The sequence below is a fragment of the Hirundo rustica genome, chromosome 12, assembly GCF_015227805.2.
Source record: "Hirundo rustica isolate bHirRus1 chromosome 12, bHirRus1.pri.v3, whole genome shotgun sequence".
Lineage (NCBI taxonomy): Eukaryota > Metazoa > Chordata > Aves > Passeriformes > Hirundinidae > Hirundo > Hirundo rustica.
Window position 1 is genome coordinate 3,238,209 of NC_053461.1, and position 26,510 is coordinate 3,264,718.

Sequence of the window (26,510 nt, forward strand, 5' to 3'; positions counted from 1 at the left end):
AGTGGGAGGAGGAGCTAGGCGGAAATCAAGTAATTGTTCCAAGGAAAGCAAGAAGCCAAACGTGAGTGTTAAGCAATTGTTTTATCTTTTTCAGGTAATTACGCATCCCTGCTTAATCTGCAGAGCAGATGGACAGAACCATAACAAAATGAAAAGCACTGCCTCTACAAAAGAGTAACCCAGAGAAGCTTTGCTGTTGAGCACTACCAGGCTGAACAAAATCTGTATTCCAGATATAACAAAGTGCAAGTGTTTGACTCCTCTCATGAATAGCAGCATGGTAATTTCAGATTAACAATTTATAAATGCTTTTACCTATTTTTGGGTAATTATTACCAATATTTTTTGTCTGTTTTGCCCAAACTAATTTCACAAAAATTTATAAAGCCTGTGCATAGATTTGGCTTGTTAAATCTAAGTGCTCGAGAAGCTACTTAAATTAAGTAACTAATGTGATCAACAATGTGGTTTTTTTTTAAAATAGTTAGCTATCTTGTATGAAAATGATAAGTTATAATATCCACACAGGTGTTCCGTACTAAATACCTTCCTTCTTTTGGATTCTGCTATTCCACCTATATATGTACCATACATTATACAAAAATTGGATGTGTTCAATATTTCACACATACCAGATACAAAAAAATACAATACATTTACTATTCAGATAGATGACATGCAATTGTTACCTTAGTTTATGTAGCACCAACAAGTAAAGCCTCAATATTCAGGAAGATCTAAATTTATCTACTAAATTGTTGTCCTGGGACAGGCCGGCAAGAAGAATTGTTACAAAATAATTTTTGGCTTCTTGTTGCAAAGATTTTGGAAGAAACTCTAGCTGATGGATTAGTGGTGTTCTTAGCACTATTCCCAAGTTTAGTCTCTATTTCAAATCCAGTTTCAAACCAGTTTTATTTAAAATTTCTGGGGAGAAATAATAGGTTCTTAGTATTTGCAATGATCTGTGACAAGAAATTAGTTCCATGCTTTGACCGCAGTACAGGTCAGCAGTCAGCTGAGGCTGAGATACCAGATACCTTGTCAAAGTCAATCAAGTTCACCTCATGGAAAAGATATTTCCCTGTGAGTTAGTTTAAAATCCTCCTTGAGTAGGGTCTTTGTGCCAAGATACTAAAAAAATTATACTATAATCTTATATCCTGAAATTTTATATATATATATGTATCACATCTTTTTTGATCCTAAAGGAAACTTTTAATCTGTACATTCCTTGGCTTGGTAGCTCTGTTTGCATGTCTGAATTTGATCATTCTCTTTTTTCTCTTTCTGAAATTAAGTTCTGTCTCTTTGCAATCCAAAACTGGATGATCATATCTTTTAATAACAAGTGAATATAAAAAGGCAATTAGTCCAAATCATTATGTAAAAGGCAGGGGGCTGATTAACCTCGATTTTAACATGAAACCAGATTCAAGTAGTTAACACTCAAAATTTTGCCTGCAATCTCTGGCTCTTTAGGGAGATTTCTGCAGTATATTACTGCCGTCATCCAAAACTTTTATCACTCTTTCTCCAGCTGTACATCATGTGTTAACTTTCTGCCTATGTAGTCATGGGAGGCTGGGAGCTCTGTGCATACAGCACATGGATGCCTTTGGGGATGAGCTGACTTGTGTCACTCCAGAGCCTCCCTCAGATGACCTGTGAGTGGTGCTGAGCAATGCTAGGCAGAACAGCACTAAGCTTCCCCTAGGCACATAAGAGGAAAAGGCAGGAATAAGTATTTTATAAGGATTTTCAGGCCCGTTTCCTCACAGTTTTTAACATCGCTGAATATTTGCAACAGATTCACAAAGGGAAAAAAAAGCTGTGAACTTCTCTCAGACAGTAAGCTGAAATTCATTGCTGACAAGTATTGCTTGGATGCAGGAACATGCCTTCCCTTTCTGCAGGTGGAATGGGACGAACATGGCTTAAATCACCCAAAGTAGTTGACTCCCACCAGTTTATTAATAATTCAATTAAAAGTTCTAGACTATAATTGCTTATTTGACTATTGGTCACATTTTTGGAAAGGTATTTTTAGGAGACTCCTTGTCAGCACTCTGATGACAGTTTTGATAATACTTCAAACATATTTTGCATTTTTTTGTTTACAGCCTAATAATACATTTTGTGCAAGAGCCAAGGGGTTTTCTTGTGTGATATGTATTTGTAAAACATTTGCTTGTGTTTAGGAAATACCTTTGGCTGCACATCAGCTGGTTTCAAGAACATTGTATCTGAGTCTACCCTTAAATATCCTTGAATAGGAGAATTCTAAAAGGTGTCAGGAGTAGAGATTGAGCTTCTGACCTGACCGACATTAATACACTTGCTGTGCAGAAACCTATGCAAAAAAAGGGCATATAGATGTACACAAGAGTGCAGTGCAGCCTGAACAGTCTGTGTTACAGAAATGATGAATTTTTTTCAGATGTTCTAAGATGCCTCAAGGAGTATATTGGGGCATATAAAGCATAATTTCTTAAACAGGAGACAGGTTCCTAAATGCACCCTTTTTTGTTATAAAAGCAGAGAAATAATGAATGAAAAACTTCTTTGATGATAATATATGTTATTAGCAAAAAGTAGTAACAGTTTTTAAAAGTTGACACATCAGTAAAAGGTATATTAAAAAAAAAAACCAAACTTGCTATCCCCTTCCTTAAACCTTATGAGTTTCAGGTATATTTTAGATTGCCTAAACATTTCAAGTAATGATCTGAGTACTTAAAACAAGAATCATTTAGAGAATATCTTGTTAGCATATCAGCAGGTCTATTAATAAGCAAAACCATGTAAGACATCAGTGTATCATCATTCAGCAATTTTAGCTCGAGTGCTTCAATCTCAGAAATCTCCAGATCAATCTGGCCACGCTAGACAGGTATTAGAGAACTGGGGAGCTTTTAAAATTAGAGTTAGTAATGCAGCATCTGACCATAAAACTGACCTAGTAAAATTCAGTAGCCACTAATAAATTTGTCCCATCTCTTAAGCAACTGTGCTGGCAACCCATCCCATGAAGTACTTTGTTTCTCAGAGGCCCTGACCACCTGTCCTTCAAGCTACAGTTGGATTATTCAAGTGTAGCAAGTCAAGATAACTTACTATGGTGAAAACAAGAAGAATTTAATGTGATCATTATGGTGCTCATGGGAAAATTGGGGGTTTTGCTGGCAAGTATCACTGCTTGTTATCTCTGTTCCCATGTGTCAAGCGAAGCAGCTAAAAATAAAAAGCAATTTACAAAATACGTGTTTGCCATTAATAGATTATACATCGAGATGTTTCAAAGGCCTGGGAAAAAATCTGGAGCCAGATATGCAAATACAGACTCAAGTTCTGCCATTCCTGAGAGCTTGCTAGCATAAATTGGAAATGAGGCAGGGAGTACTATGCTCTCAGCTTTAGAGTGTGAGCCAGAGCTTTAAAAACTTGGGCACAGAGAGGCTGCTACTTGGCTGATAACAAGGACTGCGCCAGAATCCAAAACTAAAAGCATGAGCCTCCAGTGAGGGCTCCAGAGCAAGCAGAAAGGACCATGACTGGGAATAAACAGTCCCAATATAAATGGAGCACACACAGAGATGCAGCCACAAACCCAGTGTGGGAGCACATGTGCTGCACTGGCTGCTAAGAACAAGAACAACACCCCTTAACCTCTCAATTCAAACCTTTGGCACTAAGGGATCACACTTTTTGTGGATAAACCACGTTATGCCTGCTCTCTGCTTGAGTTACAGGTAAGTTAGAGAGAAAGAGGCCAGATGAAGACACTAAAACCCAGCAGGACATACGGGATTGGGATACAAACTGGTGAGCAGAAAGACGCCCATGGGAGTCTGAAGGGTGCCCAGCAGCAGCAGAATCAAGGCCTCGACTCACAATAGATACACGAGAGAAAAACCATTATTGGCGCAGTCGTTATTTCAAAGCAAGTTTGCTGTCATTAACCAGGTGATAACGAGCTGTGCCAGTGAGTGCTGTTGGAAGCTGTCCTTTTCAGCTGTCATCCTTGCTGACAGAACCCCACTTATCACCGTGCAAAATATTGCACAGATTTCACCCACTCACATTACACCTGCTAAGCAAGAGAAGCCTACATAAATTTATTTCACTGTTTACACAGTGACCAAATGAAAAATGAGAATTTTGTGCAGTTTCTGATATTTGTGGATTTGGGGTTTTTTTTGTATAAAACTCACCCAGTCTGTGCACTAATAACAGAGTTTTAGGTAAAAAGCAGCGCAAAAACCCCATGCACATCGAGCTAAAATGGCTTCCTCAGATTCTTTTATTACAATCTGGTATCGCCTGATGCTTTTGCAATTTTCAAATGAAATGAAATCTTTTCCAATTTTTAGCTAAATCTACCTCAACTTGATCCAGTGAGAAAATTAAAACACATAAATTGTCATTCTTCTTGTTCTCAGCAGGTAATTTCAGTTTGATTATACTTGTTGGTCTACAAGACAGAAAGAATCTGAATCTGTAATTTAATTATATAAGCAACAGTTAAGATAAATTCCAAAGCCACCTGAATATCTGATTTTGATTATATTTCACTAGGTCAATAAATATTTGCTTCATTGTCTAATAATCCCAGTATAATTTGTATTAAAAAGAAAAATGACACCTGTATACCTGTAAATTCTACATTAGAAACTCCTTATAGAGAAAGAAGTAAAAACAACTCATGTAGTTTTCAATTGTTTATAATTTTCTTATAATTTGCATTTTGCCAGAGCATGAAAACATTCAACATCCTATTTTAATTATTCCAGTTTTTTCTGCTGTCATTGGAGGCTCTGCAAAGGTTTCTAAAGGCCAGCAGATTAACTAGGGCATCAAATCCCAGGGGAAAAAATGTTTAATTCTGGGACACTCAAATAGTTTCTATATGTTTTGTAACAGCTGTATTCTAAATACAGCAAATCTCTAAAGCTTTTATATTAATTTTCTTTGAAAAAAGTTGGGAGAATTATCAGCTCCTGAAGTGTGGGTATACTTTTACCTCAAAAGATACCAAGGGTGTAATTTTTTTTCTAGATAACCACGGCACACCGTCCTTTTCCAAGAAGAATTAAAATAATTGCCATCACCATGAACATAAACCATAAAGCACATACTAATTCTACATTCACACAGTCTCCTAGAAAATTAGGGAGAATTAGAGTGCAAACTCCAAGGAAATGAAAAACCTTTACAATGGGAAATCATGCAATAGCCTATATGTGGCCATACATGATTGTTACTCATTAGTGTTGATGGTTTGTGTGTTTCTAGCCACTTTTGCAACTGACAGACAGTGGAAGAAGATATTCATAGTTGTCTTTTTTCCTTGTCTTTCAATCCTAAAAGAGTGCCACTTTACCATCTTAATTATCTTTAACAGTGATATCCTTTTAAAAACATGTCCATATTCTATACTTCAGTATCTCAGATTTTATCTGAGACCCTGTGCTAACACTCTGTGTTTATGTTTTAGCAGCAGCTTATTTCACCGTGATTCGCAGCAAACGACCACATAAAATCATGTGGTCATTCACTGGGTAATACCAAATTCCTAAATGTATCCAGTACCCCACAACAGATGTAGCATTAGTAAATAATCCCACTTGGCCAGACAAACTTGAAAAAACTCACAGTGAGCTGCTCTCAGCAACAAAACCTGAAGTTCCACTAAGATACCCCTTGAGAGAACTCATCCCTGTTTAACAGCTTGCTAACAGTGATCCTTACCAGTGATCACTTTTCCTCTTCCATACACATTTTCTAACGTTTGGACTGTTAGGATTGTGTTCTTTAATAGGGTTCTAATTGCCGCAAAGACTTACTGCTGAGTACCAAGGAGTACAGAATATTCTTACTGATGTTCAGCACCTGTGGGAGGCTCTGTCACAGACTTCTTGAATGACCTTGGACAAATCACTCACATCAGATATTGGGATACTCCAAGACTGACAAAACAATGTCATGGCACTTCGAGTGGAATGGGGTTAAGCGTAGAAACGTCTATCTGTGGGTTTAGGTTACTCTATCCCTTTAAAAATCTGTGTGCTCATTTTCCTCCGTTCTTCAGTTTCCCAGTCTGTGTCCAGCTGACTGTTGATGTTGCAAGACTCTGAAGCACCATACCTTACACCAAAGGAGCATTTAAAGGTGAGGTTTTACATAATTAGGTTTTTTAAAACCTCTTGTTGCTTCCATGGAAATGATGTCAGGGCCACAGCTCCTGTAAATTTGTAGTTTCCAAATGGTTAGCATGATTTTCAGTCCCCATGGCAAGCAATGTCAGTTGAGGGTTTGCTTTGTTCTAATTTATGTTAACATTGTGAAAAATTCTGCACAAATACTGCAAAAAGAGAGCTTTTAAGCCTAATCAGTGAAGACACACTTAATATCTGTAGGCTCACACAAAACAAATGCTAGTCCAAAGGACATAAATATAGTTTTACATTTATCCAAATGGAACAGGCAAAAAAAAGCCTAAAATAAGCAATGAATAAATTTGTTTCTAAAATGTCCTTTTAGCCTGAGGAATCCAGTAACAGGCTGTGACTGAAACAAGTATGCAGCCGAGAGCTTGTGTCCTGCAAAACTCGCCAAGATTTCCTGTTGATGGTACCGTGAAACACAGCTCAATCCCCGCTCGAGCAAAGGTGAGTGACTGATGAACTTACCCAGTACAACACATCAGTCCATCCTTCCATGGTTATGCACTGGAACACAGTCAGCATTGCAAATGCAAAGTTATCAAAGTTGGTTATGCCTCCGTTCGGTCCAACCCATCCACCCTTACATTCGGTGCCGTTCATGACGCACTGACGGCCGTTCCCTGAGAATGCACAAGGTGCTGGATCGTCTTCGACTAGTATATCTGCAAAGGGACCAAAAAAAATCAGAACTCTGAGTCCTCAATTTTCATGAGTTACCCCTTCATGTGAGGAAATATCAACGTTGTTGTGAGATAAATCCAGATTTCAAGCTGAGAAAGGCAACACACCAGAGCTTTGGTGCTTTTATTCTCTCTCAGATCTGGGCCTTACAACCTCAAGAATAGGTTAATAAAAATAATAAAGCAGTGGAAAGAAGCACAATGTAATTACACATTATTTCTTAGAAGCGCCTCATGCTGATTTTTTTCTTTACTGCTGCTACTTCACTTCACGGCACCTCACACCAACACATGGACCACCAAGGAAAAATGGATCTAATTCCTATACAGAGTCATCTTCATTACTTAGCTAAAAGAAAAGCATCTTTAGCCACCAGGTAAGACAGTTTCACTCTTTCAAAGTTATCCCACAATACACACTTCCATTGCATTATTTCAACTGGACAGAACACTGTTTTCCTTCCTCACTCATTTCAGAACTGCATTCCTCACCACAGAGCCACCATCTGGATTTGGATTTGTCCCTTACAGGTAGTCATCCTTATTTATTTCATTACTGATATTTCAGCTACACATATCAGAAACTAAAACCTATTCAGAGCATGGTCTAGTCTCTAATTGGTTTGATTTTTTATGTGACTTTAGTATTGGGGATTTTTCCATTTAACGCACTGTACCTAAAAGCTTTAGTGCTTTGCCCCTAGTTCTATTTCAAACTGAAGTCCCACAGATTTGAAAGGAAACATCATCAAACCCTTATCTTAATCAACAAGTTTAATGACTTACCTGAATCAATAAGAAAACAAGATTTGTGCATTTTTCCAATAAAAAGTTCCAATCCTATAATAGCATAGATTATGATTACAAACAATACCAAAAGGGCAATATGGAGGAGGGGGACCATGGCTTTTATAATGGAGTTCAGGACAACTTGTAAACCTAAAAAAAAAAAGAGAGCATACAAGATATGAACCACATTCCTATGTCGTGCTCTAACAAATTTTATATAATTACACATTATTAGGACTTGATACAGACATGCAGAGATAACCAGATTTAAAAAAAAAAAAAAAAAAAATCTACTACCCAGAACCACAAAATGTTCTTGTAACATAAAAATCCTTGTAAGAATCTAAAACTCTGTCTAATTCGTTCCTTTGTTAATAAAGTTCATATCATAGAAGTCAGTGCATGAAATGTGTCACAAGAATCTGTGGGTGCTTTTATAAAGAAAGGGCACATAACGGGTGTGTGCCTGAAGGTCATTTTACATGACCTTTAAGATGTTCTGTGCTAAAACAAAAACTTTGTGGCAAGTTCTGAGAAAATGTGCACTCAGCCAATTGCAGAGCTGTCTTCTTACTCTGGGAAGAAAAATAAGGAAAACATTTTTAATCTGAACAAACTTATTCTTTCATCATTTATCCCTTTCAAAAATATTGTATTTTCTTTTTTTCAATTAAATATTTCTCCAACTTTTGGCTTTATCACAATGAGCTAATCCCAGACTGAAGAAGCTGCCACAGTACCAATGAGAATATGCCTCTTTTTTAACTTGATGGACTTCCTCTCTGACATTTCATAGGACTGCTTCTCTCCTCACTGAAGCCCTTTTGCCAAAAATCAATAACTTCCATGTAACAGCCTGCAATAGTATAAACACAGAATTATCTTTTTCCTTTGAATGCCTTGCAAAGAGCTGAACTGGAAACCATGAACCTTATGTAGCCCAAATAGCTCCAATAATTATTAAAGCATTAAAAGAAAACAGGAAATATCAGAAAATTCAATTGCTTTCTTAAACAATATTGTTCTACTTTTTAAGTTTCCTAATTTATGTGTTAGGTCTGCTGAGATAAACAGAAACCATTCATGTGCATTGGAGGGGGGCAGGAAACACTAAACGTGTAATGTGCCCTGGCATACACTTACCAACATATAAACTGTTTTAGGACCACCTACACTTTCAGATGCATTACTTTATTTTTTAGAATAAAATAATAATAATAAAAAAATCTGGTGTATTTGCATTTTTACAAGTAATTTATTTTTACATAAAGCTGCTAAAAAAGGAAGTGTATTCCCCTGTCTGCTTATTGAACTGTGTAAGGAGATCATACACTGACTGAATTCACAATCCACTGTTCAACTTGAGACAGGGTATCATTCTTCTTGAAATTCTCTTTACATACATAGCCAGATAACAAAAACTCCGCTTTATCCCATCTCATTTGTGTGGTGTCTGGAGGAAGACAGTTCAATAATCAGAGCAGTCACATTCCTGATTGCAATGGAGATAAAGAGAGCAGAGCTTACTGGGCACTCCTGATACAAGTCGGAGAGGTCGCAATACACGAAAGGCTCTTAGGGCTTTGACATCAAAGCCACCAGGTTTGCCACCTGAGTGGCCGCCACCATCTGTTTCTTTGGTTAATTGTTCCAATATTACACTAAATAATCTAGAAAACGAGATGAAAGGTAAGGTCACCACTATCCATTTACCACGCAGTGAGAGATATTACTTTGGAAATTAGTTGAACTGCAGATCATTCCGCAAAGCTGTTCAGATGTCAAATTGAGAGGCATATTTACACATTAAATCATGACAGACAGAGCTACGAAGTGCAAGACTTTATAATCCCTCTAGAGAATGAGGATCCCACTGTTTCCAATAATTTAGCATTCAGCTTAGTTACAGTTTGCTATTTTTAAATAAATGAAGCTACTTTGCCACTTTTGTTCAAATATTTTAGCTTTAACATTCAAAGAATTAATCTTCCCTTTAGAAGAAGAAACAGATAATAACAAAATATATAACTAATAAACCATCTGGCTTAATTTTGCTGTAATATATGAACTCCAAGTGGCACAACAGTACAATATTCTATACACAGTCAGTAGAAACTGAATATTTTAAAAATAATTAGAGTTCACCATTTAATAACACCAAAAAGATTTGTTTCTTACACATAATATCTCTGAGGAAAAATATATTCCCAGATGGCTCATTTATTATATTGTATTTTTTTCCCCTGCAGAAATGAATTAGTCACTCATTAGAACAGTTTGCAAGGCAAGACATTTATTTTGCTTTCCCACTTTTGGCAGCAATTTAAAGTGATGCATGTTCTCAAAATCCAAGTTAACCTTGAGTTTATTTTCGTTTGGAGCTCCACCTCATATGCACGGGTTTCTAGACTGTCACTAGACCACACAAACTGTGTTATCCTTTGCACAGAGTCTGCAGTTCAATAGTTGCAGTGCTGTACTTCTGAAAGGATTATCAAGTTAGAGTTTTGCAATCATGAAAAATGTTTCACACTTGTAAAGGATGCCTGAAATGTGCAGGGTTTTAGTTTGGTCTTGAAAAGTTTTCACAACTCTGGTTAAGAACTCTGTCACACTGGATAGTTGCTGAAATCATATATTATTTAATAGGTTGCCTAAATTAGATTATTGAAGGCTTTACCCTCCCCCAGTAAGCATTTGACCCACATCAGTCAATACCCATCCCTAGACTGCTTCGTTCTGCTCCAGAGAAAAACTCAGCCCCTAAGACCCTACAGATGTGACAAGGAACAACAGGAGCCCACACACTGTCAGACCAAATCCAGACATTGAATATCAGGTCCTGATTCAGCCCTAGAATTTAATAGAAGCACAACTGCAGGAAAACCAGCACTTCAACGATTGCATGAGTGAATATTTGTTACTCTTGAAATTATATAAAGACAGACATTATTAAAAAGGCTTCTGAATCAAGTCCTGAATTCAGAGAACCTTTCAGCCTGTCAGTTCATACAACATTCAGAAAATTAAAGGCCATAGGCAGGTGCTATGAAAGTTTTCTCTACCAGGACCTTATTCTTTCAGAGTAATGAATGGAAATTACGTGAGAGACCATGCAGGTAAGCAGTCTACTTGAAGTAATCCCTACTCTGATGGGTTACAGAGAGACGTGACAAAGAGTAAAAAGCATCACATTCACAGCTCTGTCATTTTGTATTTTCCAGCTGAAACCAGGACACATGCCATTCCTAAAAAGCCATTAAGGTATAAAATTATTGATCTTTTTTATTGAAGTTTACATTCATATTCACATACAGTTTATCAAAGTTTACAAGTTTAATTAAGATTTGATTTTACAAGCATCTCTGTATGTGTTTCCCTTTTGCTTGCAGAGACTTCTTTAGGTATAATTAAGATTAATGCAATTGGACTGCTACAGTTTCTGCTGAGAAAGCAAATTTCAATACCTTCAATATAGGATGTTATGGCAGCTCTTTCAAAGCTATTGAAATGAAAAGCTAATGAAATTTCCCACTGAAGTTAGTCACATAGAATCAGGTCCAGAAGGGATTCCATATCCACCTTGGATTATATATGAAAATCAATTTTTCACTGGGCTTTTATGTATTAATTAAATAAATGGGACTCATGCTTGCTTAATCATGCAGGTTGTGTTCTTACTGACAGAACAAAAACGTTGCTCTCAGTTTTGTCAGTGTGTGACACATTAGGAAAAGTTCACCTTGTCTTACAGGTAGGCTGGTGACAACCTGCACAGGAGTTTATATTCCAAAATTCTGGATTTGAATTACAACTTAATCCCAGTGTGGTATTTTAGGCATTTGATAAGATATAGTCCTTTTTTATTGGTATTTTCAACAAATTCAGTGTGAGCATTTGACCTAACTACATTTAGCCTCCAATAATGAGCGTTTTAGGAATTAGTGGAAAATTTTTTAGTTATCATGTATTTAGGACACAGCCAAAGATAGAGGTCATGTTAATTAGACTGCTCCAGGGTTACTGTAACTCCGTGGTCACTTGACAAAAGGGAAGACGTCTATTCAAGTGACTGCTTGGCAAGGGAACAGAGCTCGTGTGTGACAGTCTCCAACCTGCCCACCAAGCTTCCCCTTCAGGCACAGAGACCAATCTGTTGAGAATGACCTGACCTGATGAAGGATCTATTTATACAAAAATTTTAGACCTGGACCAACAAATGCCTGCATGCCAAAGGATTGGCCCAAATACAACCTTTTCGGTAACATTTAGTATCTCATAATCGAATAATTACAAATCAGGCATTCTTATATTCGCAGTACTTCCCAAAATTCAACAATGCTTTACCACAAATCCCTTTACTTAGCATCCCTTTCTTTCCCTTAATGCAGTGACAACTTAAAAGCAGCACACACCCTAATTTCTGAGCCTTTTTAATCACAGGCAACCCTTGATATGGTTTGAATTTGAAAATGAAATTAGAATTGCACACTGCAAGACAAGTTTGCTACAACATACAAAGTTATACATGGATAATGCTCTCCGTGTTCTAGATAATACATACTTTCAGCAAACAAATTTTACATTACTGGTTAAACAGTTTTTTAGCATAATCTCCACAGCATTTAGGAAATCGGTGAATATACACCTCAAGATTAATTCCCTAGATAGTTAAAGGTAGGATCTAATGAAGTAGCACAACCTCTGACAGAGCTGCTGACACAAAAATAGTTTATCAATAAGTAGGAGCATCATGTAAGTTCCACTCTTCTGAACCTGCATAAGGCCCAAGCAGTCCCTTCTCTGGGTCAAAGAACAAACTCCCCAAGGTTTCCTGGTACAGCACAGCGTAAAGAAAAAAAGGCATTTTTAAAGTACATTCTACCCCAGGCAAATTAAAATCATATCTGTGTCTGGGGCCTGATATGCAACACCCAATTTTATTAATATTTTGGGAATACCAAGGTATCGCTGTTAATTCTGTCCCCCCAACTGCTCTTCTCCACTTTGAAACACGTTTCAAAGAGATCTTTGTGAAACAAATTAAGTCCACATAACTTCAGTGAAAGGTTAAACAAATAAATAATAATGTGTGGCCCTTAAGGGATCAACACAAGGAAAGACACCAGGAGTTTACCTTGAAAAAGTCAGACGGAAAAGTTTCTGAAAAATAACTCTGGAAATCTCCAGCAGGACTCAGAATTCCCTGGGAACTTCTACTATAAATGCAATACAGTCTACAGCCACAGATAGCAATGGATATTTTAGGACTTTTTAATTTTTTTTCACTCTGTTCATTCTTTTACTCCAAAGAAGCAGAAATCCAGCATAGGCTGCTACGCACAGCCACACAGACCTATGCCTATCTCACTGTAAAGAAAATTTTAAATATTTGTATAATGGAAGATAAGCTACTTACCCTACTATTACTATTACAAAATCCAATAAATTCCATCCATTTCTAACATATGCATTGGGGTGTAATAATAATCCATATGCTATAATCTTCAAAAATGTTTCAACTGTAAAAATTATCAGGAAGGCATATTCTACTTTTTCCTGTGGAAGACAAAAAAAAAAAAAGGACAATGAAAGACAACAAATGTACCAGCTCTTTTTATTATTGACAATTTGCAACAAGTGGGTACTGCTCAGGGCTAAGGAAATACCTTCATGGCAGTTTATTTCACAGGCTTTACTTGCATAACACATAATGATAAATGTACTGAAAAGGTTATAACTGCATAATTGCACCAGGTTTTCTTGTTTTCACATTCTGTGAGAGGAAAAAAAAAAGCTGTTTCTGCAAACATGGAAGCATATTATACCTTTGCTTAAGTAAAAGTCCCATCCAAGTCAACGGGATTCTATGCATTCATTATAAGCAGAAAATGCTGTAGAACAGAGCCCTGGAAATATCCTTGGAAGGTAAGCAGTGGTATACTTCCTTTCACTATTCAAGAAGTTTCAATTGTGTAATATTTAGTTTTACACTACCTTGCAAATTTTTAATCTTGGTATGGAAATTTGCATTGACTTATTCTCCCTCCCACATCACCAGAATTTCTGTAAAATACCCTACTATGTTTGAAGCCATTTTAAGGTACTGTTCCACCACCTCATATCATTGAAGCTCCAACATCAGATTTAAGTCTTTTTTTTAAATGTTATTAGTTTCTGCATTTCACCAAAATTCTTTTTTCAGAGCTATATACTGAATATCTTTTCCTAGCTAACTAGGTACTTCAGGGAGAAACCCCCAAGAATATTATTAGCATGCTTGATTTGGTAAATTGTAGAATTTACCACTATGAAAACAGAACAGTTTACATCTCTGTTATTTTACCTTCAGACAAGATCACTTCATTATTTTCTATAACATTTTGTTTACTTATCTGTTGCTACTCAAATAATACAGCCAAGAATAAAAGGCACAAAGACTATGATTCATTTTTTTTAACTTGTTCAGGAACACGTGATGCTGCTCATTTGTCACACACAAGGTTAATTACATGACTGTAACTGCTCAGTCAGGATCACAATCTTCTACTATCGTTACTCAAATAGAACACCAACATTATACACATCACACACAGAAATACATTATCTGTACTTGTTACACACAAAAATACGCATTCCTTATTTGTCACTTCTTGGGTTTTCTTCCAAGATTCAGGTGGTTTTAGAGTCTTTTTTGCCTTCTGCAAAGCCCTGAGCCGGATGCAAGAAAGAGACGGAGTCTTCAGGTTCTGATTTTCAAGGTTGCGCGCTTTGTTTATTGTTTCTTATCTTACAATTTTCTCAGTGCCCAACAAAGGTCTGTGCAGCTGCTCGGGCATCTGATGACTCTCACTGCCACTTACACTAATTGTTACGTGTTCTTTATTTATCATTATTTGCCAATGCCTATCACCTATACTAAACAGGTCATCTCTGCTCTGACCCAATCTCCTTAAACTACTTTGTGCCACCGTCACTGCAGAAAATGGAGTGAGGGAAGAAGACAGAAGAAGAGACAACGCCCAAAATCTTTCATCTTGCTCCCATTTACTTCCATACTAAAAACCCCAAACTACGATTTTTCACCCTGTGACGAGCTAAACTACTGTCTTTCACACTCTTGTGGCCTGTAATTCATCTTGCAGTGCAGGAAGCCTCTCCCATGGACTGGGATCAAAGTCAGTGTCTCCCTGGGCTCTGTGCCAGGGTCCCAGACCCGCCCTGTCCAGGTCTCAGACCCTCCAGGGCAACCAAAGGAATGCCCTGGACTCCGACAGTCACACAGCTTGGCACTTTCAGACACAACCAAAGGAAAAACCAAATGTTAATCATTTGCAACTTAAATGAAGATCTCGATATTCTTATGCGTGAATCTGAGCAGCTAGACTTCTTTTCCTGCCAAAAAGGCCATTTAGGATGGTAATGTATATGACAGGGTATATCCAGTTACAAATCTGACACTGGCGATTTAATAGAGGCAAAGGCTTATCAATAAACTCCTCTCCAGGACTTAACCTGCAACAAGCACCACCCCGGGATCACAGTGGCAGGTAAGGTTCTCTTCTGCAAAGCAAGGATTCCTGGATCTCATCTCCGTCCTATACCCCTGCTTTTTTCCCCTTCTTTTGAGTACACTTCATAAACCCTGTGGAGCTTCATCCTCAACTACTTTCCATTTTGGGTGAGATCTTCCAGCCCAGTGAAACCAATGGACATCCTCCTTCTCCTCGAACTTACTAAGACTTCTTTCAAGATTGTCCCTTTCACTTACCAATCAATTTATCACCCATCAACGGGGACAGCTGCTAGACAACAAGAGTGAAGTGGCCTCACGCAAGAAATGTGAATGTCTTATGCACCAAAATACATCAGATCTCTTCAGCCAGAGAGCACCACAGAATTTACAATAATATGAATTATCAGCATTCCTGAGAAACACACTCAGAAATGCTTAAATAGAGGAAATCCTACCACACACGCATTCCACAATAACAGCTATTTCTGTCACCCTGCATACAACTAAATTTGCAGCTTGGTTATAGGAAGATAAATGATGTAGGAAAACATAAGGAAGACAAAAATATTATGGTTGTCATTTGCCATCAGCAAAACATATATCAAAATCATCTTAGTGAAAGAAATAGTGAGACTAGATATGTACATTTCATATATGCCAAATTTCAACAGCTTCCTTACTTAAAAGGAACACAGAATCCAGGACTGGGTGTGACCTTCTGAGCTGAAATAAGCTCACGGGTCCCTATGTCCACCCTCCAGTTTTATAGGCAACCATGTTATTGACCTCCATCCATTAACATACCAGTTCCATCCTAAAACCCACCTTTGTCCTTCACTGCTCCCCCTCAAAAAATATTCCAATGCTCTCTGGCCTAAACACCAGCACCAGTGCCAAAGGTACACAACTTTGTTAATGGTCACATACCCCTGCAGCTCATTTTAATGGGATTGTTCAAATTTGAACAAACAATTGAAATCTGGTCAACTCCACCTTATGGTTTACCATCCATCTTTGAAAAATATTGGTCTCATTCCTGCTTATCCCATTTCGCTTATGGAAGCAGGAGTGTTTCTTATTTCCTAAACAGTTTTGCAAACATTCCATTAGAGCCATATGGAATAATGGTTCCTCATATGGAAAAATGAGAGTAATCTCATTTTTAAACCCACCAGTGGGCTTAAGGTCAGTGTGTGTCTCTTTGCAGATGGACCATAAGAAACCTTGACAGCTGCACCAACAGAAGCCACGTGAATCTCAGCAAGGAAAAATGTGAAGTGTTGCACCTTGGGTTAAATAATCCCACACCTATATGGGCCAAGAAAGGACCTGGAAGTCACAGTGGGCCCTAAGTTAAATATGTGCTCATTTAAATCAAATTCCATATCTTCACTGTTTCATTTTTCCTCCCCTTTCATGCTCTCACACACTCAACATATTTATTTATTTTTAAATCACAACCTGTGTCTTCCACGGAGGCCAGATGAATGACTTGGCCCCATAGCCGACAATATTCAAAGTACAGGCTGTGCTTTCTTTACAGACTGTTTAGCTCTTTAACAACTAGGTAGCCAACAGATGTTTTCACACAAACTGCAGAGTTAACAACCTGCTAACCCTCAGGAGGGATCTGGAGGTCTCTCCTCATACTTGGGCAATTCCTTCCTGGTCACTATGGACATAAATTTTTGACCCTGCAACTCTGATACATCACTTTGTATGTCCAGAGCTTAAGCAACCAACACTCAAGAGTAAACATTTAATTTTCAGTATTAATGGAAGAGTTGTAGAGGCAGGGTTCATTTGGGAAAATAAAACTAAAAAAGAGATAAATTCAAAATACAGACTCAAAACTGCAGTTTTAGCAGGATATGATGCATAGATTTATCTGCTCTCTTTTCTCCACAGTGGAGAAATCATATTTTGTTCAAATTAGTTGATTCCTTTAAACGAACACTTAATTTCATTCAAAATGGAAGTAGGAAAACACTAAAAAAAAAGAAGACAAGTAAACAAAATAACAAGGAAATACCTAAGAGTACGTATTGAGTGCTTGCAAAAGAAAATCTCTATTAAAACAAAACAAGGCAGTTTTGGTTCTAAGAAACTGCAGAGATTAAAGCAGAATTTGCACATAATTTACAACATCTATTATTGCATTTTGTTCTACATTGCATCATAAAACTAGCAGAAAAAAGCGACAGCTGTGAACGTAAAGAAGCTACGAAGCACAACAATATGTCTGCGTTCTGAAGGATCTAATCCTGAGGCTGTATAGATTAATGCTTGTTTGTTCACTGATTTGATAAAGCTAGGTCATCTCTCCTTACAGGCAGCTGATTCCAGCAAGGCTGTCTGACACATTCATTAATGCTCCTCGAAATCTTCAAGTCTCAGCAATCTTTTCCTGAATATATAATGCAACAGGACTGACAAGATAAACTGCTTTTCTCATGGAATCCGTGAAGTTTGCGTTTGATATTGACCATGGAACACAAAACAAAGGCTACCTTTACCCTATGAGTTCAGGTGGAATCATAAGAATTTCATTTTCTCAAAAAAAAAAAAAAAAAAAAAGAAAGAAAAAAAAAGAAAAAAAGAAAAGCAAGCATTTGCTTTCTTACTTTAAGTAAATCAGCTTAGCAGAAACCCTGTTGCTCAGGAAATCTTTTTTCCCCCCACTCTAGCCAGATGGTATACATTAGTCATCATTTATTATCTTCATATTTTCAAAATCTCTCAAAGAAATATGCAAAGTTACTCTTACATGTCAGAAGGTGACACACCAAAATTCTGCATATACGTTAAGATGTTTCACTAGATAACTGTTTCAAAATAGTAAGTCATTAATTTGCAAAACCTTAACCTATAATGCTAGGTAATTTAGTCTTACTACATTAAAATTTCTATTTTAGCATCAGAGATGGGAATTATTTCTTAACTGAAGAAATGCATTTTTGCATCCAGACTAACAAACATGCACCAGAGTAAAAAATTACTTAGCAGATAAAGTGACTCAATTTAAGCAAGTTAAGCAGACTGATCAACTTTCTGTAGTTTAGACGCAAGATACTTTAAACATTATTGATTTAGAGATCAAAAACAGAACAAAAAAAAAAAAATCACGTGCTGTTTAATAAGTTGTGTGACTGATGATTTGACATTTCTCTTTTTGACAATCTTTTTTCAAGTTCTGGCACTGGGAAAAAATCTCCATTTATAAGATAAAAAAGTAACTTGAGTTTTGAATTTTAAAATATAATGATACAATTTTTCACTTTGTATACCTGTATTCCCCTGAAAATCATCAGTGACATGCAGCACAGTAACAGTTAAAAAATTGGAAAGTAAACTTATTTATTCCTACAAGTGAAAAAATGTTAGAGCAGTTCCCCAATACAAAAAATGAAACACCAATGGAATCCATACACCTGGCAAAAATAAATCTATATATTTGCCTTTATTTCATCCACTTTAAAAGCAGCAACAAAGCAACATACTACCAAGATTAGCATGAAAATTGCTCTCTGTTTATTAGAAGAACTGGAATTATTTATCATTCAACAATTTGCTGAAAACTGTTTTTAACTGTGGCTTTAGATACATAACAGCAAACAAGGAGAGCAAGTCTGAAAAACATTTTAAGGATTCACGTTCTGATTAATCCAATTAAATCACGTTTCACCATCCTCATCATCCCTGACCCACTGGAGGGAATACCACCACTGCTCTCTACTTTGTCAGATGTCTGCATTACTGTCCTTGTAAGTGCAGCTTTGCTTTAGACAGTGCTCTGCAGCAACTTTAGAAAAATATAATTACGTACACAAAATTATACTCCTTTAATACAGACCCGGGCAACAGACATCATTTCCATACTTGAAGTGTACATCTCACGTACATGAGACCTTTTATGTTTGAATACATTGAATACATGCAAAATCCAGGGCAAGACTGGGCAGGAATTTGGCATTGGGCCCAGAAACATCTCCAGTCATTTGAGGGGCTTTGCAGGACACCATCACACTACTGCAGATCCAGATGCTCTGGCCTTTCGGGCTGGAACATCTGATGGCAAAGCTGATAGCTGAAAGTCAGCCCCGAGTACAAACTCCATTCTTAGGAACAGAAGTAAGTAGGTGTTACACAGTGTGAGCATTCTCACACCAGTTCAACATCAAATGAACGAGATTTCACACTCCCAGTACCACTGCCAAGCAACAAATCTCACTCGCAACGTTTTTTGCTGTTTGCAAAGAGAACACAAAATCCTTTCATCTTTTTTGAACTGAGGATTCACGATCCGTGGTCTGGTCACAACTGACAACAGTTGCACCCTCCATATCTCAAGCAGGCATTTGTGTTTGCAGGAACAGAATGTGCAGTAGGAACATCTCAAATACTCAGCACAGCAAAGGAACAAAATAGGTGCACAAGATATACGCTGAGGTGTGATTAAAATTAACTGCAATTAAGTTTCTTAAAGTTCCTTTGTATCAATGTAGCCTGAAGGAGCATTTAAATAACTTACATCACTGAAATAACACCTCAAGTTCAAAGACAGCTTTAGCTTTACTTTCATCTGACAGGTTCTGGCAGCCAGAGGTAGATGAATAAGCAGAGCATATTTAGCACTTATTACCTTTTTCATTATTTCCTGCAATCACTTCCTCTAAATGCACTGTAGACCTGTATTTCATCTTTGAATGTGACTGCTTCTCATTCCTTAATTGTGTATTTTGCACTTTACGTTGTAACACAATAATGGAGATGTAAACACCTCTGTTCTGTAAATAAGAATTTTCACTCAGAGAAAAACATTGCATCCAAATTGCAATTCTTCATACAGATGACAGGCACCTGTGTGGAGCCAGACTGGTTTTATCCATGTAAAAGTTCTATTTAGTACACATTAAGTAAGTATTTTCTGTTCATAAATAGAAAAAACCCCAACCTCTTTATCTGCTTTTTCCTCTGTTATATTTAGGCAGAGCTCCGCTCTGGGACAGATAATGCAGAGCTTTGCTGAGCAACAGCTGGGAAAAACAACAGACATCCACTCTGTGTGTACATTATTAAATTCACTATTGGCTCTGCCTTGCACACCCTCATAGGGGCACAGAGAACCCTTCTGCTTCACCTTGTTCTGAAGAAACGAGGTGAACGGTGTGATCTTGAAAATTTGATCATAAATAGCTAAAAGCAAAAGTGAACTCCTGCAAATTGACCACCTACTAAAAAAATGACCAAGAAAGGGCCCACAAAGCAATCACTTGGCAATGACTGCATCCTTGCAAGGTGTGAAAGGCAGGTTGTAGAAATGCCAGCAGACAGTGACACGTGAGCTTCAGTCCTAAATCCACTTGAAGATTCAGCACAGTATTCCAAAGAATTGCACAAATGAAAGCAGGCCAACTAAGCAACAAAGAATATACCTGGAATAAAATCCAATTTACTTGGGTGTCGTTCTGCCCCATCTAACTGATGATATTCAGGAAAACAAGGCCAGCACAGTAAGTGGAAGAGAATATTTGTGTATATGGGCACATGATCTAATAATTTTCCTTACATAGTTGAACAGAATCAGTGACAAGAGATGAATTAAGGCTACATCTAGTCATAAAACAACATTAAGGTTAAATATATTTTGATACCTACTATCAATTTTATTTATTTCTTTATAAGAAATAAACAAAGATCAGGCTTTGGCCAGAAACCAGGCTATTAGAATATTAGTAGGTCTCCGATAACTTAGTGAACGTATTCAAATTCTGAAGATTTAAAAATCAAGAACATTTTGTAATACTTATAAATTCATTCTGACTGCGCAGAAACCCACAAGTAGAAAACAGACAGGAGAACTGACAGTATTAACTATCGTATTTAAATAAAGGTAGGTTAAAAAAACAAAGCAAACAGAAAAACCCAAAAAACTACAAAAGCTAAAAGAAGTTGTTTTTCCTTAAAAGAGAGAAACTACAGACCAAAAATCTCGCCAAAATGTAATTATTTTGGCATTTCACAATGAAACAGATGGGAAAATCTGCTTTTAAAATACTCTTGTGTGAGCTCTTGCTCTATTTTTTTACTAATCATACTTCAAAAACATACACTGAGATCACTCATATGTTTCTTAAAATGCTGTCATAAAAACTTAATCACTCTGGTGATGTTGCAATAGCCTGAATTTAAACCCACCCGCTAACAACATCCATTTTTTCCCTGGTTTCCAAACCATGTACTTCCCTCTTTGACCAACACAACCCTGAAATGCACAGGAGTGGCTCTCACACCAGTTCTGCACTCAGCTTTCCTGTAGGTGAGCTCGCCAAAGCAAAAGTCCGTCCCAACAGACCGACAATTCCACGACTGGCTTTGAAGGAATATGGCATCCCAAATGAAGAGAAAGGGAGAAGACCAAACACATAAGGGTTTCTCTGTGTTAACTATTCATTCACAGCTCTGCAACAACCCAGTGATGTGTTTTAAGAATGTCAAGGACTTTCTATTAAAAAAAAATAAATAAATTAAAACAATATGGAGAACAGATGGGGTGTGTAGTTCTGTTTTGCACTGATAGTGTCAGCCAAGAAACAGAACAATGACATCCTTGAGTAGGTGTTTTTTTCCTTGATTTATTCATCTGATTGCAAATCTAATTTTCACTTTCATTACAAAAGAACTGGACAAAACTGATAAATCGGTTTCATCACGATGCTGTACTCATTAATCTGTCAGATATATGACTCCATTAGCTCTTTGTCAGTTTAAATCTACAGAATTATTAGTAGAAATTTGTATTATGTAAGGCTTAATAATTTAGTTTGGTGGGGTTTGGTTTGAGTTTGTTTCATTTGTTTGCTTTGGGGGGTTTCTTTGTTGATTGGTTTTGGTAACAGTGGAAATGGTTTGACTTTGAGGTGAATACAAAGGGAGGACGTGGTTAGGCCTGTTACTTCATCGGAATTTTTCGAACTATCCTGCTCCAATTTCAAATGGAAGAGCCCCAGACCAGTTGTCAATCTGGGAGCTATATGGTCTTGTGCTCTACTATTGCCCCTTGCAAACCAGCAGCATCAAGGATAATTTCTTCAACCCTCTGCTTTTGGAGAGCAGTCAACTTCCAGGACCAGGATTGGGTATCTGTATCAGGACTGGCTACAGAATTAAAATATTTTAAAAATATTATTTCAAGGGCTTTAAAAAGTACTAGAGAATGTGAATCCCTTACATTGGTATAACAACGTTAAGAAATTTCTTCAGAGAAATCTCTATTTCTTGTATAAAAAGATGTATTTTTTTTAATACATCCTAACATCAGCTCAGCACTAGAATGTCATACAGAAGACCCTGAATGCAATACATGACGTGGATATGATGGTTCCATACTGAGAGGAAGGTATGATTGCTAAATAAGTTCCAGTGTGAAATATCTAATGCCCTTCTGAGAACTACGTGCTACACACTCTATTACCTTTTTACAATTCTTTTCTTTTAGAGAATGACTTGATTCCTGACTCCTTAGATGCACTTTAATTTAATCTATGTATTTGCTAACAGGTAAAACAAAGTACTGCACTAAAAACCACTCCAACAATTCTAGAAAGACTCTATTATTTATGAGCACACAAGCTGCCAGAGCACTAAAAGTTATAAACTACGGATATGTCAACAGCAATGTTGCTGATGAAATACATTTTCCCCTAAAAGAGAAGGCAGGACAGAATATTCCTGGTAGGTGCTGCCCAGAAAAACAATGTAAGGAAGCAAAAAAATGCATTTATCCAAAATGACAGGAGAATGGTCTGCAGTAGCCATGAAAATGTTAAAGCACAACTTTATCCTTGATTGTCTCAGTTTGCTTAACAAGTTTGCAGTTTTCTTCTCCTGTGGTAGTTTTTGAGCCAAATGCTTGAGGTATCTATTTAATAAAAATTTTATTTAATAGTAAAAAATCAAATAGTGCCCTAATAAAAGACTTTATTTTGAAAGAATATCTCATAGTAAATTCCAGATATGTGAAATATAATGCGGCTGTAAAACGGTATTTCCCTGAAACAACAAAATGCAGGAAGAGTCCCATTTTGTGTATCCACTAAGTATTTGGATAATTATGAAAGAAGAGCCCTCCATGTTCTTTCAGCTCAAACACGAGGCTAAATAAACATAGAAACATTTTCATTGCACGTCTGAGGGCTAGATTGCTCTGGCTGTTCCATAACAAAGAAAATGAGGATCTGTAGAGAAAATACAAGGGAAACGTGCTCCTTTGCCCTGACAGTGTTCCACATCAGCCCTTTGCTCCACTGCAAAACATAGAGCTCATGGAGGAGAAAGGTGGAATGGCTCTCCATAAATAGAGAGGGGTTGCAAGAAAAAAAATGTAAAAATAGCACAGCTAAACCAACAATTTATAATCCAGTCCACAAAGAAAGCCCATGATATACCTGCTTTAATTTCAGCAGTGCTCAGGTACAGTGAACCACTGTTATGAAAATTCATTAAAAATGCGAACATTTAGCATGGTCACTATGAAGCTTTCCTGTTTTCTTCATTCTAACCATGGTAGAAAAGTGCTCAAAGTAACCCCAAATGTACCAATATTGAAATAAAGAAAGCTGTGGAACACTACTGATATCCACTGCTAAGCTATCAGGAAAACTTGCCACAGTAGAAACAACTGAACCTGAATAAAGCTGAAAACATTTTCATCCATTTCCTCTGATCTGCAGATCAAACCTTAGTGATAAAAATCTTCAGCTCCTGACAGAAAGGAAAATATGAGTCTGTCTGCCCTAAAGCCACATTTTTTGCTTCTTTATGGATGAATCAGTTTTCCCTCTATCTTGTGGAATGTTGCTAACATAATTTAGGGTCCCTCCAGTGCCTGCTACCATTACAACTCCAGATTCTGCAAATGCTTCGAAGTGCATCTCTGTAATCTCTAAGTTACAATGCAAAATCACTTTCTTCCTTTCATTCCCATACCATTTGGCATCCCAGGAGACATAGTTAGGTTTTGAATGTCTTATTTCATTTTCCACTCCTTCACACAGAACACTTGATCAAGATTATTCTGTTATTATTCCCATCTGAACTGCATCTAAGCCTGTTTTAATTTATTTAATTTATTCCCCTTTCTGGAATATCAGTTTTGATTTCCAGAGAACTCACTGTCCACAATAATATATTCCTAAGTGCTCTGTCATTGTTTCAAGTTCACTTCTGTTGTGACTATAAGACAGTTTGAGTACACCAACACCTGCTTTTCTTTCACCTATAAAACTGCTTTCCAGCTGATACAGAATGCCATAGTCCCTGCAATTTTTTCTCCCATCTATTCAGTGGAATAGCCCCTAAAGCACATTTAGAAACAGTGTTCTTCAAAGTAATTACATGAAACAAAAGCCATTAGCTCCCTTCTGGAAAAACTGGGATTTCGCCCCTAAAGAACCAAAGTCACTACCATCCTCAAGCTGGCAAGAAAAAAAAATATTATTTCAATCCCAGAGACCAAGGGCTAAAACCACTTTTTTTTTTCTCTTTCAGCTATATGTACAGAATTTAAAAGCCATGCATTTACTGAAGGTCACAGAATCATCAAGGTTGGTTCGAGTTCACCTGGTTCAAATATCAACCCACCACCACCATAATCACCCCTGAACCATATCCCCAAGATCCCCAAGTGCCACTTCCAGATGCCTCTTGAACAGTTTGAGAGATGGTGACTCCACCACCTCCCTGAGCGGCCTGTTCCAAAGCCTAACCACTCTTTCAATGTTTTGTTTGGGTTTTTTTTTTCCCCTAATATCTAATCTGAACCTTTCCTGACACAATTAAATGGCCATTTCATCTTGTCCTTTCTCTCGAGATTCAGTAGAGGACAACAATCTCTTCTAAGGGAGTTGTACAGACTGATAAGGACCCCCAAACCTCCTTTTCTCCAGACTAAACAAATTCAGCTGCTCCTTGTAGAACTTTCTGGACCCTTCCACATCTTCACTGCCTTTCTTTGGACACACTTGGACACCTCAATCTCCTTTTGAAATGAGGGCCCCAAAACCAGACACAGGATTCAAGGTAATTTGATTGTCTAAGTAAAGATATTTCACAGCCAGAAGAGTTGAACTGAAAATTCCATTAGTCTCCCACTGTTTTAGTGATTTGAAGACAGCTCTAAAAATTATTTGATTCTATTTCAGTGAGTGTAACTAAAATACAAATCTTTGCACCTAATGGCCTGGGAGTTGATGACATATGAAATTCAGTTTATAGTGTATATTGGTTTTTAAAATGAGCACTGAAATAAACTTACAAATATTTTCACAATTCAATACTACACATTGAACAGCCAGTAAAAATATTGGAAAAATGAAGGTTGAAAATTAGTCTCTAACACTGGAGGAAGACTAGCAGGAACTTACACTCCCCAGGCTTAATTCAGAATCACTTTGAAGTCAGCAACCACCATTTTTTGCTTCCTTTTGTGAAGTGACAATTTGACGTCAAGTTTTCTACTCTGACACCAATCCCTCGAATTTGAAAAGAGGGTCTTCATCTCTGCAGGAAAAAAAAGCCCAATATTCTACAAATCAAGTCCTCAAAGTGCAACAAAAGGCTTTAATTAAAGCTCTTTCCTTTGCTTAGTGCTATTTCTAATTTATGACTTGCCAAAGGCACTGTTTTACTCGTGTTTCGATGGAATACTTAGCACAGCGTGAAATAGATGGCATCTCCTCTGTAGCAAAAGTGAAAGGTTGACTTCTGCCCTGGGCATCTTTCATTTTTTGTGAAAGCTTAGAGGTAGAAACTGAAGCGTGGTAACAGAAGCTTGAAGGAAATAGTAGTGACATTATAAGAACTACTTCTGTCAAGTGATAAATATCCTGTGATACGATATATCTAATTTGTACTAATAAATCCATAGTGTTAAAGATTAAAAGGTAGTTATGCCATACAAAATGGGACATGTTGGACATGCTGACAGATAATAGACCCCATTTACCATTCCAAGTAGTGGTGCAGGTTATTATCTGATGAAAGTAAAAAAGGCTAATACATCTAATTTTAAAAAAAAAAATCTGCATTTGCATTTATTATACACAGCATAATTAAAAGGTGGTTTTCATATTTTTCAGCACCCAAGGCATAAACCTGAAAGTGCCAGTGGAAATAAAAAATTATGCAACAGAAGTGTGTAAAACCTGAAGCAATAATACGTCACAGGCTGAACCCAATGGCTCTGCCCAAGTGACGCACACATTTGCACTCAGAAGTTTTTGCCTTTTTTTTCCTTTG

General features: G+C 37.2%; 1 protein-coding gene across 6 annotated transcripts in view; it reads right to left on the minus strand.

The window, feature by feature from the left end:
* CACNA1D (calcium voltage-gated channel subunit alpha1 D) overlaps positions 1 to 26,510 on the minus strand; it is a 175,312-nt gene that overhangs the window by 95,864 nt on the left and 52,938 nt on the right. For all 6 annotated transcript variants that reach the window (XM_040075836.2, XM_040075833.2, XM_040075834.2 and 3 more), the window contains exons 4-7: positions 13,116 to 13,255; positions 9,224 to 9,366; positions 7,694 to 7,846; positions 6,693 to 6,889 (exon numbers count right to left, since the gene is read on the minus strand). In XM_040075836.2, coding sequence (XP_039931770.1) covers positions 6,693 to 6,889; positions 7,694 to 7,846; positions 9,224 to 9,366; positions 13,116 to 13,255 — 633 coding nt within the window. The remainder of the gene's footprint in view (positions 1 to 6,692; positions 6,890 to 7,693; positions 7,847 to 9,223; positions 9,367 to 13,115; positions 13,256 to 26,510) is intronic.